Below are 13896 nucleotides of genomic sequence, written 5' to 3'. Positions count from 1 at the left end.
GTGGGAATAGCCAACAATACATTGTATGGGTCAAAATTATCAATTTTTCTTTTGATTCAAAAATAATTAGGATATTAAGTAAAGATCAATTTCCATGAAGATATTTTGTAAATTTCCTACCGTAAATGTATAAAACATTTATTTTTGTGAGTGAATGCAGCACAATCGCAAACATAAATGGACAACTTTACAGGCGATTTTCTCAATGTTTCGATTTTTCTGCACCCGCAGATTCCATATTTTCAAATAGTTGTATCTCACCCAAATATTGTCCTATCCAAACAAACCATACATCAATGGAAAGCTTATTTATCCAGCTTTCATGTGATGTATAAATCTCAATTTCAAAAAAATGACCTATAAGACTGGTTTTGTCATCTAGGGTCACATATATAAATGATTCAAGTTTTATATGCCCCAATAAAATCATTTTCACATAAAAAGCCATTCAGTCTCTTTTGTACAATGGCATGTCCATGCCTCGTACGTTTGCCTTTCTACATTTGTCTTCCTCTTCAGCCAAATCAAATAAACCTTTTTATAAATACAACATTTTATTGTGACTTTTAAACTCATTGCCCACCTGCAGTGCCTAAACAGAATTGTGATTTATTTACTCAAAACTGCTTAATAGACAAACACCTTCTTTGTAACTGACCTGGATAGAAACATATAATCTGTAAGGAAAAGATGCATGAAAATGATCTGTGTAGACTTTAACCCTTAATGTTTGAGTAAACAGGTTAAAAATGCAGCAAGGTTTACGGGAAAAGTAGTCATCTCTCTCTCTCTCTCTTTTCTGCCAAAGCCAAATCAAACAAGTTTACCTTTTTTGATGACTTTTAGACTCTTGTTCTCTCATATGTGATTGTTAACCACATACACTTTATCACAAGAAAACCTCATGACTGCATTATCAGTGTAGTTATTGACATCTGCATATCTGTTATGGATGAAATACATCTAATAATTTGGTAAGTTGTTTTTAGATTTAATTCTTAACATTTGCATGCATAACAACACATACTGTATATTCAATTGTATTGTTCATTTAATAATAATCATTGGTGGACATTGATATTTCTTAGCCATCTCAGAACATCATGTGTCTAATTACTGAATTCTTCCAGCATGACACTATGATCTTTTTCTGTTTTTTACTCAAACGCTGATTCAGCCTGCTGTGGGCATGTGTGAATGTGTGTGAATGTGAGCTGGCTATGTTTGGAGAAGTGTCTTCTCCACAGTACCCTCAGCCGTATCCAGAGAATCTCCAAGAACAGTGGGACCTGGAAGTGCCTCAAGGCTACCAGATCCAGCTAACATTCAATCACTTGGACATTGAGCCGTCTCCAAACTGTTACTACGATTCTGTCTCGGTTAGTGATGCTTCAACTTAGATTTTCAGTATTGTGGATATGTTGCACAATTCATACCTTACTGTGTTGTGGGGGAATGTCTCCAAAGAAAGTCTGCACTGTGAATTACGATTGAAAATGTAATGATGTGAGGGACTACTGTCACTTTGGCTTTAGTAAGTCATTTATCTAGAAGGACATATAGTTTCTAATACTTCAGCACATGTGGTTCTGTTATATTCAGGTTGTGTCTGATGAGAAGGTTCTGGGGAAGTTCTGTGGTCAGAATTCCACCGACAGGTTTCACCCAGGTGAAAAGCCGATCTTGGCTCCAGGTAACCGTCTCAAGCTGGTTTTTCTGACGGACGACTCAAATCATGATTCACACTTGGGATTCACTGCATTCTACCAGGCTGTTGGTGAGTTAGGCTATTTACACATTTCAAGCATATTACAAACATTTTAGTTTTGTGTACATATGTTTTCCCCTAAACATGTTCTATCAGGATGTAGAACGTTCTGCTTTTAGATTTTCAATTGATTCAACAGTTCGGTCCTCGAATTTGATAACAGAAATTATGGAAAAAAAAGAACTACACAGCTTAACCAGTTGCTGCAACTTTTTTGTATTATTCACAAGAGTTAAATTCACTACTTCTGATGGCAACCTATAGCTACTGTCTACAATTGCATCAATACACCAGTAGGTGCAGACAAGTGTCTTTGTAACAGTGGCAGTTTCAGTAAAGACAGGGCATTGGATCCAGGTGCAGTTTGACATTTATTATTAACAAAACAGTCAGAAAGTAAATCCAGGTAGAGAAAAAAATAATTCAAACACAGGAAAATCCAGAATCTGAAACGACTCACAAAACATCCAACAAAGGACAACACCAGACAAAGAACATGAGAAATACTTGGGTATATACACACACATATACACATATATATATATATATATATATATATATATATATATATATATACACTCAAAGGGAGATTGGCAAAAAAGACACACCTGGGAACAATCAGGAACTAACTCTGAAGGTGTCCAGGGAGAATCAGGCTGTGCAGGGTGGACCCGGCAGGTCAGGGGGCTAGGGAACCACCGACTCTGGGACGGGCTCATGGGCTGGAGTCAACTCAGGGGAATGAATGGCCACAGTGCAGAGCTCTAGTCAGGGGCTGTAACCGAGACTGGACTCCGGTCAGGGGCTGGAGCCGACTGGTGTTCTGTAACGGTGGCTGTTTCAGTTAAGGCAGGGCATTGGATCCAGGTGCAGTTTGACATTTATTATTAACAAAACAGTCAGAAAGTAAATCCAGGTAGAGAACAAAATAATCATCCTAAAAAGGACAACACCAGACAAAGAACATGAGAAACACTTGGGTATATATACACTCAAGGGGAGATTGGCAAACAAGACACACCTGGGAACAATCAGGAACTAATCAACAACAAAAAAACCTACAAAAGATTACGAAACATGGCACAGAACAGGAAATAACATGAAAGTCCACACAAGTCAAGGGAAACACAAGACAGGAATCATGACAAGTCAGAGTCAACGAATAATTCGCTAAACTGATTCGTTCAAAATCACTGATTCATTCAGTATCAAAACACTACTAAGGTGTGTTGCTCGGGGACTGTGGCCTCATTTTAGAACTATTAACGCAAACAAAAATAGACACAGTAGCTGGCAATTATGTGTCTAAAATGTAAGTTGCTGAATATGTATTTCTTGTTCATTAAATTTTTGTATAAAAGCAGTATGCTGAATAATGGTACAAGAGCACTGTTGCTAGTGTCATGTGAGGTTATTTAATTAAATATGCTACAATTTCGCTGCTGTATTAACATTTACATTTATTCATTTAGGAGACGCTTTTTTCCAAAGCGACTTACAAATGTGAACAATAGAAGCAGTTAAACTAACAGTAGGACAACAATATGCAAGTGCTATGACCCTTCTCAGTTTGAAGGAACACTCCACCGTTTTTTGAAATAGGGCTTATTCACCGTCTTTCCTACATTTAGATAGGTGGGCAAACGGATTTTTATCTCAGTGCATGCATTGTTTTAGTATGGCAGCGCCGCCGCTAGCTTAGCTTAGCATAATGAATGGCATCCTTTGTTGCCAGATAGCATGTCGTGAGTGTAAGGAACCCAGCTATATGAAATATTAATAATCAATAATAACTTGTTATGATTAATTATGAATATTTGGGTCAGTTAATTGGATTAACTTGACATGGCTAAATTAATATTACAATCAATTAATCAGTTCATCCAACAAACTCTTTTGATTATTAATTTATTCTAAGAAAAGGGTATCTTCCCTGGCCACAGAATAATAATAATTTCTTAGCATGTACAGCGTTTTGAGCATGTAGCAAGAACAAAAACTGTAAAGGGACTTCGTATTGCAAGCGAATCAGAACCAAATACATAAAGTACATACGTTTTATTAACTAAATCATAAACATAAATAAACTAAACACACATATATACAGAAATACAGAAATAGGTTGGTGATAGGATTAAATTGGAAACCGGAAAAAGGGACTATGAGAAGAACCATCAGAATTTCATTTTCACATTTCATTGAATTGAATACTTGCATTTGTAGTGGGAACAATTCTTGAAGTTGTTGAAAATTTAAGTCGTTGATGGTTCCGGCAGTGTCAACTGGAAGTTGGTTGAGAGTTCTCTTTCTTCAGGAACGCATGGCTGGTTTGTTCAAGGCCTGAGGCCCTGTTGAGGCCACGCCGAGCACCCAGGAGAAGTGAGGAAGTTGGAAGAGTGGGTGATTGGGGTCGTTGTTGGTTGGAGTCTTTGTTCCAAAACTCCTGAGATTGTCCTTGGTTCTTTGTGAGAGAGTCTTCTCTCTCCTGCCTAAGCCCATGTCTGGTTGGATTGAGGCCTGCTGGGCCCTGGGGCCGCCGTGGAGGGGGAGAGGGTTCCCCAGTATCACCAGAACAGTGTTGCGCCTGGATGAAAGGGACTGTCTCTAATAAAGGCTGGAAAGGATCCACCCCCAAGGGTTGAACTCGACCAATAAGTACGGTGACATGTCTGAGAGGGAAAATGGCTCTTAGTTGATTTACGAGTCTTTGTCCGAAGCATGGTTATACCTTCATTAATGCACATATAGCTATAACACATCCACACTGTATTCTAGAAGAAGGTGATGTAGATCAAAGTGTGAGTCATTAAATGAGGATTAATTAGGTAGGAGGCATGATACAGGTGAGGTTACATTGATCGTTAGTTGGTGGTATATCAGGGTACATACCATACATAATAGTCACACAGTCCCATAATAGTCACAATAGTCATCACAGTTTTATGCATGTTCATTTATAGATCAGTTAGTCTATGATTAATGCAGCAAAGTCTGTTTTAAAGAGGGTTTCTGTGTTCCCATTGTATCTCTCTCTTGTGCATGTGGCCATTCCTCGGATGTCGTAAAATCTCCTTATCATGCCCTGTAACATGACACTGTTTCTACCCTTGTGTTCGTTCATTTGGGCTGTTAGTTTTGGAGTTTCATAAACCTTTGTATATAATGAATAATTAGTGTGTGTCTGAGTGGTCCATACCCTACATGAGTACAAGTGATAAAAAAATAAATAAATAAAAACTAATTACTTCTTGTGGCCTGCGTATTCACAACGAGTACAAATAGCAATGCAGATTAAGACTAGGCGATTTCCTAGGCAGATATTGACTTGTGACTATATTGAGGGGAAGCACAGGCGAAGCACTGCAACTTGGGCGCAGGGATATCTCGCAACACCTGAAATCCCATAACTTCCATCAACATACCGGCGTGAATAGGAGCTGGCTATTTTTACTACAGTAGACATAGTGAATGGCGATGACCATGGCGAATTTTGTGAGAGACGAAGAGGGTGACTTCTCAGACAGTCAGGATCCAGAATTATACCTCTATGAACCAGAGTTTTCAGAAGAGGAGCTGCGTGCTTTGGACAGGAGAACGACAGGAGGAGGTTTGCGATCACTCAACAAACTGAGGACGTGAGGATGAAGCCGGTCACGCCGGTATGTTGACGGATTTCAGGTGTTGCGTGATATCTCTGCGCCCAAGTAGCAGTGCTTTGCCTGTGCTTCACCCATATAGTCCCAAGTGAATATCAGCCTAGGAAATCACCTAGTCTTAATCAGCATTGCTATTTGTACTTGTTGTGAATACTCAGTCCACAAGAAGTAATTAGGTTTTTTTATATATTTTTTTATCACTTTTACTCACAACATGCTATCTGGCAACAAAGGATTCCATTATTATGCTTAGCTAAGCTAGCGGCGGCGCTGCCAAACTAAAACAATGCATGCACTGAGACAAAAATGCGTTTGCCCACCTATCTAAATGCAAGAAAGACGGTGTCATGATGTCACGAGGGTTAGGTCAAGTATGGGTTAGGGTTAGGGTTAGAAAACTAACCCTAACCCTAACCCTAAACCCAGAATGCACAAGCCCTATTTAAAAAAAACGGTGGAGTGTTCCTTTTTAATGTAACGCAGTAAATTTAATTGTTTTTATAATAAAAAATAGAATAGAAGAGAAAGTACTAGTATTACTGGATCGAGGCTGACGAAAAAGATGCATCTTCAGCCATTTCTTGAAAGTGGCTACAGTTAGTTAGATCATTCCACCAGCAGGGAACAGTCATGGTAAAGGTCATAGAAAGAGATTTTGTGCCTCTTTGAGATGGTAGAACAAGATGACGTTCGCTTGCATAGCGCAAGTTTCTGGATAGCACATAAGTCTGAAGTAATGAGTTTTGGTAAAAGGGAGCAGAGCCCGTGGTTCTGTATGCAAACGTCAGTTTTGTACACAGTTTTATAAACGTCAGTATTAACACCATAATCTTTTGTGTACAATCTTTTAATGGTTGATATCCTTACTTTTTCCCTTAGACATAGATGAGTGTTCGTCTTCCAGTGTGGTAAAAGATCCACCATGTTCACAGATATGCCTCAACACTCTTGGGTCCTACCTGTGTGCATGTCACCATGGTTACACACTGAGGTCTGATCAACGCACCTGTGCCTGTGAGTGTGTTCATTAATAACAGCCTAGACGCCATGATATTTACATTTTCAGCATGCTGTTTATTGATTGTGGAGGTTGGTGATTGTTTTTTTCTAAGTTTTTTTTTTTTAAATGCTACACATTTTTTCTGTCATGACTTTAAATGGTTTATTTCCAATTTCTGATCTACAATTTGAATATAGCTTTCTGCATTTAATCATCGTATTTGAATGTATAGTCATCAATATAGTTATATAGTCAAATATAGTTATGATAATTTATATATATTTATATATAGAGAGGTATTTAGAAATATATAAATTGACATAAAACATTATTTTAAATAATAAGTGACAAAAACACATAATAAAATTACTAAAAATTTAAATAAATGAAAAAAAAAAACCTTTTCAGCGCTTCAGTTGTGTTTAAATCTTACTGATTTATGAACGGATCACTCGTTTTAATAACATCCTGGTCTACTGACATGTGTTATGACGTCCACTTCAAACATTACAATGCTCATGATAACTTTTGTTAACTCTACAGTAAGTAAATCCACTTCACCAGCTAATTACTCTACAATAGCAATGCCATAGAAATATACAGAGCTACCGCAGAAATGGAAGTTCAAAGACAATATTCTAAAGATAGCCGGGCGCTTGTTTCTCTGGTGCATAAGATCTATAGCAAGTGGTGTGTGTTTCCCGCCTGTGCTAGTGGACTGTGGAGGTGGGGTGCACAGTGAACTAGAGGGGACCATCTCCAGTCCTGGTTACCCAGACATGTCCCCACAAGATCTGGACTGTGTCTACAGCATCTCTGTGCAGCCAGGCTTCATTATCACTCTCAACTTTAGCCAGAACTTCCACATAGAGCAGGTGTACAATCAAGGACCAACCTGCCTCTACCACTGGCTGCAAGTATGTTTTGCTATATACGTATGTCTATCTTTAGATGGATACATTTTTAGGTTTATTTCTCATTTTTTCTCAGGTGTCTGTCTTAGGAAAAGATCAGAAGTACTGCGGAGGAAAAAGCCCTGGCGTCCTTGACACTGGCACTCACTCTGTCCAGCTGGAGTATCACACTGACAGATACGGACAGAGCCAGGGATGGAGCTTACATTACACCACACGGAGTGAGAGAGGGAAAAATATGCTGGATCTTTATTTACTGTTTTTCCATGTGGATGCCAGAACACTATAAATCTTCAAATATCTCTGCTAATGTTTATTAGTCTGATGTGCTCACATCTCTTTTAAAGGGGTGAAGTGTCCGCAGCCGGGCAGTATCAGCCATGGAAAAGTCACACCAGTTTTTGCCCAGTACTTGTACAGAGACTACATTCATGTGCGCTGTGACTCAGGATACAAGCTCATGATGGTGAGATTAAAAATCATGCTGATGGTAAAACTAAAACAAAAAGAGTCAACTAGGAAATTTGGTGATGATGGCCTAAGCAACATGTGACTTGAATTAATTTATTTTTCCCCCCCTTAATATTGTGCTTTTCTCTTCCTGTGCATTCTGTAAGGGAGAGAAAGAGATTGCAAGTTTTAAGTCCATGTGTCAGAGTAATGGACAATGGCACTTGACACTTCCAGAGTGCAAGAGTGAGTAAATGCACATCACCTGATTTCACATTTTGCAGCATTTCATCCATTCATCATTTTGTTTCTATGTGCCATTGCAGTTATTGACTGTGGAGAACCAAAGATGCTGCCTAATGGAGAATTTCAGTTTATCAGTGGAAAGCACAATGAATATCTCTCTGTCATAGAGTATCGCTGCAATGAGCCTTACTACAGATTTAAGGATACTCCTAAAGGTCGGATACTCTACAAAATCCAATTTTATTTTTGTGACTGACAAATCCTTGACTATTAAGGCTAATGACCTTTCTTTCCTTCTCCTGTGCAGTAAGATACAAGTGTGCAAATGACCGGAAATGGACAGAAGACAACAACATTGATGTCATTCCTCCTTGTTATCCTGGTAATAATAGTGGCTTGACAGGCAGACAGATAAAAAGAGATTTTATATTATTTTGTACTTGTGCGTTTGCACTATTGTTATTTAACTTTATTTTACATTACGCATATTTTGATATATTTTTTATTTTTTTATTTTTATGTTTTAGTGTGTGGAATGAATTCAGAAGTCTCTTCTGGTGGCAGAGTCTTTGGTGGGACACCAGCCAGAATGGGGCAGATTCCCTGGCAGCTCTTCCATAAGACATATACCAGAGGTGGTGCGTCTCTGATCAGTGATTTCTGGGCTCTAACAGCTGCTCATGTAGTGGATGGATATGAAAATGACAACATGACTTGGCTTGGAGGAATAATTAATAATGAGGACAAAAACCCAGTCACTATGGAGTCAAAGAAGATCATAATTCACCCAAATTATCATAGGGTTGGTCTAGGTGGTTATCCAACAAACTTTGACCATGACATTGCTCTGATCAAAATGTCTGCCCAGGTGCCACTCGGTCCAAACATCAGGCCAGTGTGTCTGCCAAACAAAACGCACGAACTTGTAATGGAGGGCACGATGGGTACTATATCAGGTTTTGGAGGGTTTGAGCGGGGCTTAATAAGTAAAACTTTACGTTATGGGCTTGTTCAGGAATATACTCTTGATGAGTGTGTATCAGGGGATATGCCTGTCACTGATAACATGTTCTGTGCTGGAGACGATGTTAAAAGTGTTGACAGTTGTAAAGGTGACAGTGGGGGTCCTCTGTTCTTCCCCATGTTGGGCTATGGAACTAAAGAGCAGCCCTATGAGGTGAGGGGCATTGTGTCATGGGGTCCTGAAAGATGTGGCAATGCAGGCTCTAAAGGCTTCTACACTAAAGTGCAGAACTACCTGGACTGGATAGAAGAAACAATGGCAAATAATTAGCATCGGCTGTGCAAGTCGAGACTATATCAGTGTTTAGTATTAGCCTGAGATCAGGTTCAATTATGTGCATAACAGTCAAGAATATTTAGAATGAACTGGTTTAATAATGAGAAAAAAACCAAGAAGTTTAAAATTGATTTCAGCAGGCAATAAGTTAATAAAAAAAATTGGTGCCTATTTTTGTCTGTTCTAATTTGTCAAAATGGTTCAAAATAAACTAACAAAGCTGATTATTTTATAACTTGATTTCCCTCTGCTGGGTAAAAATAAAGTAGCGTTGGTAACACTTTACAATACGGGTGCACTTATATGCATTAATTCATGCTTAACTAATGCATAATGTAAATATATGACTCATGAAGAACTAAACCATTAATTAATGATTTCTGTAGGTTACACTATAACTTTCATTAATAAATCATTAACAAACATTAATGCTTAACACAGATCATTAGTTAATATATATTCACAGCTAGAAATATGAGATAATGTGCTTGTTAATGTTTATTAATGAACTTACTAAATGTTACATAATGATTAGCAGATCATTATTTAATGTAAATTTAAATGTTATGATCTTGAGGATGAACCCAAGCGCAGACAGGATGACACACAGTTTATGGACAAAAACAGGAAAAACAAAACCCACGAGGGGGCAAAACATGAACAGGGTAAGGAGTGACTGAGCTAGACTATGACCTGACAAATAACTAGATGATAAACAAACAGCAAATATAGAATAAGTACTCTCTCTAGACCAGTAGTTCCCAGCCCTGTCCTGGCAAGACGAGGATAACAAGAGGTTATTAAGGGCGGGGTTAAGTAACGAGACAACACAAGCACATGGCCCAAACAAAAGGCCATGGTGCTTGCACACAAAACATGCGTCTGTCATGATCCAGCCTCAAGACTAGCGAAAATCAAGGACAAGAAGGCAGAATCATGACATTAAATGCTCACAAATTTCATTAAACTCAATCCATGATCAAGCACTTTTTTGAAGAAAATCTAAAAATGTTACAATGTGTAAGGCAAGCGCTTCATTAATAAATCATTGAGAAACATTATGCTATTGCCATCTGAATGTCTGGAAAAGTCCTAATAATCTGGTAAGTTCTTTATTTTTTACGTTTCATCTAAATCATCGTTCATTCCCATTATTTTTTTAATCATCAATGGAGAGTCATGTTTTTAACCATCTCAGAAGAAGTTTATAGAATTGTTTAAAGATTAAACTACTTGAATCTCTGTCTGTATCACTGACCTACCAAACACCGATCCAGCCTGCTGTGGGCATGTGTGAATGTGTGTGAATGTGAGCTGGCCATGTTTGGAGAAGTGTCTTCTCCACAGTACCCTCAGCCGTATCCAGCAGTGCCTCAAGGCTACCAGATCCAGCTAACGTTCAAATACCAGGACATTGAGCCCTCTCCAAACTGTTACCACGATTCTCTCAAAGTAACTGTTACATCACTTCAAAATAATAAAATATAATCACAGTAAAGATTTTTTTAACTTTAGGCTCATTTGAGATTGCACAATCATTTGAACAGCAGTAAGATACAGTTTGATGCCATTTTAAGTGATTATTTTGGATCCAGGTTGTGTCTGATAAGGTTCTGTGGAAGTTTTGTGGCCAGAATTCCACAGACAGGTTTCACCCTGGTAACAAGGCCATCGTGGTGTCTGCTAACCGTCTCCAGCTCTTTTTTCTAACTGATGATTCAAACCCCAAATCACACATGGGATTTAATGCATCATACCAGGCTGTTGATGATGGTGAGTTATAATAAATCAACATCAGTGTTGTAGTTACAAATGTTACTTTTTACGGGTCACGTGATGCAGCTGAGCTAGAGGGACGCGTTCCTGGATGCTCTCCGAAAATGTATTATTAAAAACACTCTTATCCCTTCAAAAGAGGAAAACTACTCTTTTATTCTGATTCATCTGCCGCGTAATGGATCTAAGATCTAGAAATAAGCAAACTAACTCGACGAGTGTACATACTTCATCGAGTGAAAAGGAAGACCAGCAACAAGAAGCAAGCATTAGCAAGATGGCGCACGGACAGGCACAACCTACCGGGGACAACGCTCTTATTCTTCAAAAGATACGAAATGGGAGCCTAGCCCTTTCCAATAAATTGGATACCAAAACGGCAGAGATTAACGAATCCATATCGGGTTTAAAGTCCATGCTTGACAATCTGACATCCCCTGTCACTGAAGCGGAGGATCGCATCAGGGCGGCGGAGGATCATGTCACCGAGTTGGATTCGCGGGTGATCAAGTTGACTAAGGACAATGAATATTTGATGGAGAAAGTTGAGTCACTTGAGAACTACAGCAGACGCAATAATATCCGCATTCTCAACGTGCGTGAAGGGTGTGAGGGGAGTGACCCGGTCACTTTTTTCGCCGATTGGCCTCCGACTGTATTGGGTCAAGAGCACTTTCCCGAGCCGCTGATAATAGAGCGAGCACATCGGACGCCCGCGCCAAGACCATCCGCGGAGGAAAGGCCGAGGGCTGTGTTGATACGTCTGCTGAAATATCAGGACCGGGAGAAGATACTTCGTACGGCAGCAAAATTGTCCAGGGAAAGCAACGGTCCCATATTGTACGAGAATGCGCCGGTTATGTTTTTTCCTGACCTGAGTGCCAACTTGGTGAAGCGCCGAAAGGAATATGATCGGGTAAAGAAAGAGCTGAAGTCCAAAGGTATCCAGTTTGCTTTACTTTATCCCGCTACGTTGAGGGTAACGCTCTCAGATGGGAAAAAGAAAACATTTAAAACGCCAAGAGAAGCAGCAGCAGCATTTGTGAGAGAGAACACTTGAAAATGGAAGAGAAGTGTAAACAAATGACCTGACGCACCTTCTTAATCTCAACCATTGTGCAAACTGTAACGTTAAGTGTTAAAAGTCCGTTCCCTGACATAGACTACGTTACCCATAATGCATGTGTTCGTTTTGTAGTTCCGACCGCTCGTGGCTGTGCTGGGCGCTTTCGCTGTTGGTGTAGTCCAGTGCCATGAGAGCAGTATTCACGATGCAGAGAATTGCCATCCTTTGTTAATCCTGCGCTAATCTTGTGTGTATGAGTGCTGTGTGCGTCCTTAAAATATAAGTACGGCTTTTGTATGAATGGCGCGTTTGTTTTCCAGATGGCGAAGTTGTTATACTCGTGTTAATTCACTACTGTTATACTGCTGTTGCCGCTACGGTGCTCCATATGCGCTCATAAAGTAGCCATCTACTGTATATACTTTAGTTATTGCCTTGCAAACAACCGTAAATAATATATTTAATGTATAGTTAGCCTATTTTGGTACTTTTCACAGTTTGGAGATTTATGGTATCTATGCAAGTTTATTTATGGTGTTAGAGCTCCCACTAGTGGATTTTTGGTTGTACTGCGGGTTATTTCTTTATGCAATATGTAACCATAGCCTACATGTTTATTAATATACATTTTATTGTATTTCTGTTTCAGATAACCACACCCATATACACACACCCTCACAAACACACCTATTTTGTCATATTAATACCTGTGAACCATCATCACCTTCATGTACCTGACTCCTTCTCAATAAATAATCAAACTGCACCATTGGATTTGCCTATTCCTTCTGACAGAGGAAGACTCAGTTGACGAGCAATCCATAACCAGCCGCAGACGCACACGGTCTCTCACATTAAGACACCACAATTTTACGATATTGTTCACCTACTTGAGTGGTTATCTTATTACAGTCAGTTCTATTTTAGAGTGTTTCATATAATATTCTATATTATATAGCGGAGAGCCCCTGGGGGGCAGAATATCTTTAAGTTTAAGTTAGAATAGTTGTTCACGAATACAAGACCTTTCTAGAGGAAGGGAAGTGTGCCACACTTTTTGAAGATGGCGCTAGGGGGTTCTTTATGTGTTTTTTGGGGTAATTTCCTTTTTTGTTTGGGTGCTCCATTTATTTGTTGCTTACATGTTTACATATGCTCTGTTTATGGTAATATCGTGAGAGGTCGAATGAAGCTCATAAATAAGAAAGAACTTAGTGGATAGAGTATTGAAATTTGTCAGTTTTAATGTTAATGGATTGAATGGGCCGATTAAAAGGAAAAGGGTTTTGGCATATCTTAAAAAGTTAAAAGTAGATTTAGTTTTCCTACAAGAAACTCACCTCACTGCGCAGGAACACAAAAAATTAAAGAGAGAATGGGTGGGGCAGGTAGTGTCATCCTCATTCAATTTAACAACATTCAACAAAATTTACTTATAGGAGGGGACTTTAACTTTTGCTTAGATCCTATAATGGACAAATCGACAAAGACCATTTCAAATTCAAAAGCAGCCAAGACCACTCAAACATATATGAAAGATCTAAATTTAATAGATATCTGGAGGCGGATGCACCCTCAGACTCGGGATTATTCCTTTTATTCATGCCCTCATACATCCCATACTAGAATTGATTTATTCCTATTATCCACCCAATTATTCCATAGAGTATTAGACTCTGATTATTTATCTAGAACGTTATCGGATCATTCGCCACTGACT

The 13896-nt window shown here is 39.0% G+C and overlaps 1 protein-coding gene across 1 annotated transcript; it reads left to right on the top strand.

Moving 5' to 3' along the window:
• The first annotated feature begins 860 nt into the window (after positions 1–860).
• Positions 861–9505, top strand: LOC143723558 (complement C1r-A subcomponent-like). The gene is made up of 11 exons (XM_077216174.1): positions 861–974; positions 1178–1379; positions 1603–1777; positions 6304–6438; positions 7139–7341; positions 7415–7559; positions 7686–7804; positions 7956–8034; positions 8115–8249; positions 8342–8416; positions 8562–9505. Exons 1-11 carry the CDS (start codon positions 949–951, stop codon positions 9326–9328), a joined length of 2061 nt encoding a protein of 686 aa, XP_077072289.1. The 5' UTR covers positions 861–948; the 3' UTR covers positions 9329–9505.
• Positions 9506–13896: the final 4391 nt, after the last annotated feature.

Source organism: Siphateles boraxobius, unplaced genomic scaffold (assembly GCF_051911475.1).
Source record: "Siphateles boraxobius isolate OS27281-9 unplaced genomic scaffold, OSU_SipBor_1 12, whole genome shotgun sequence".
Taxonomy (NCBI): domain Eukaryota; kingdom Metazoa; phylum Chordata; class Actinopteri; order Cypriniformes; family Leuciscidae; genus Siphateles; species Siphateles boraxobius.
The sequence above is the reverse complement of the archived record's forward strand: the minus strand, read 5'-3'. Positions and strand labels throughout refer to the sequence as shown.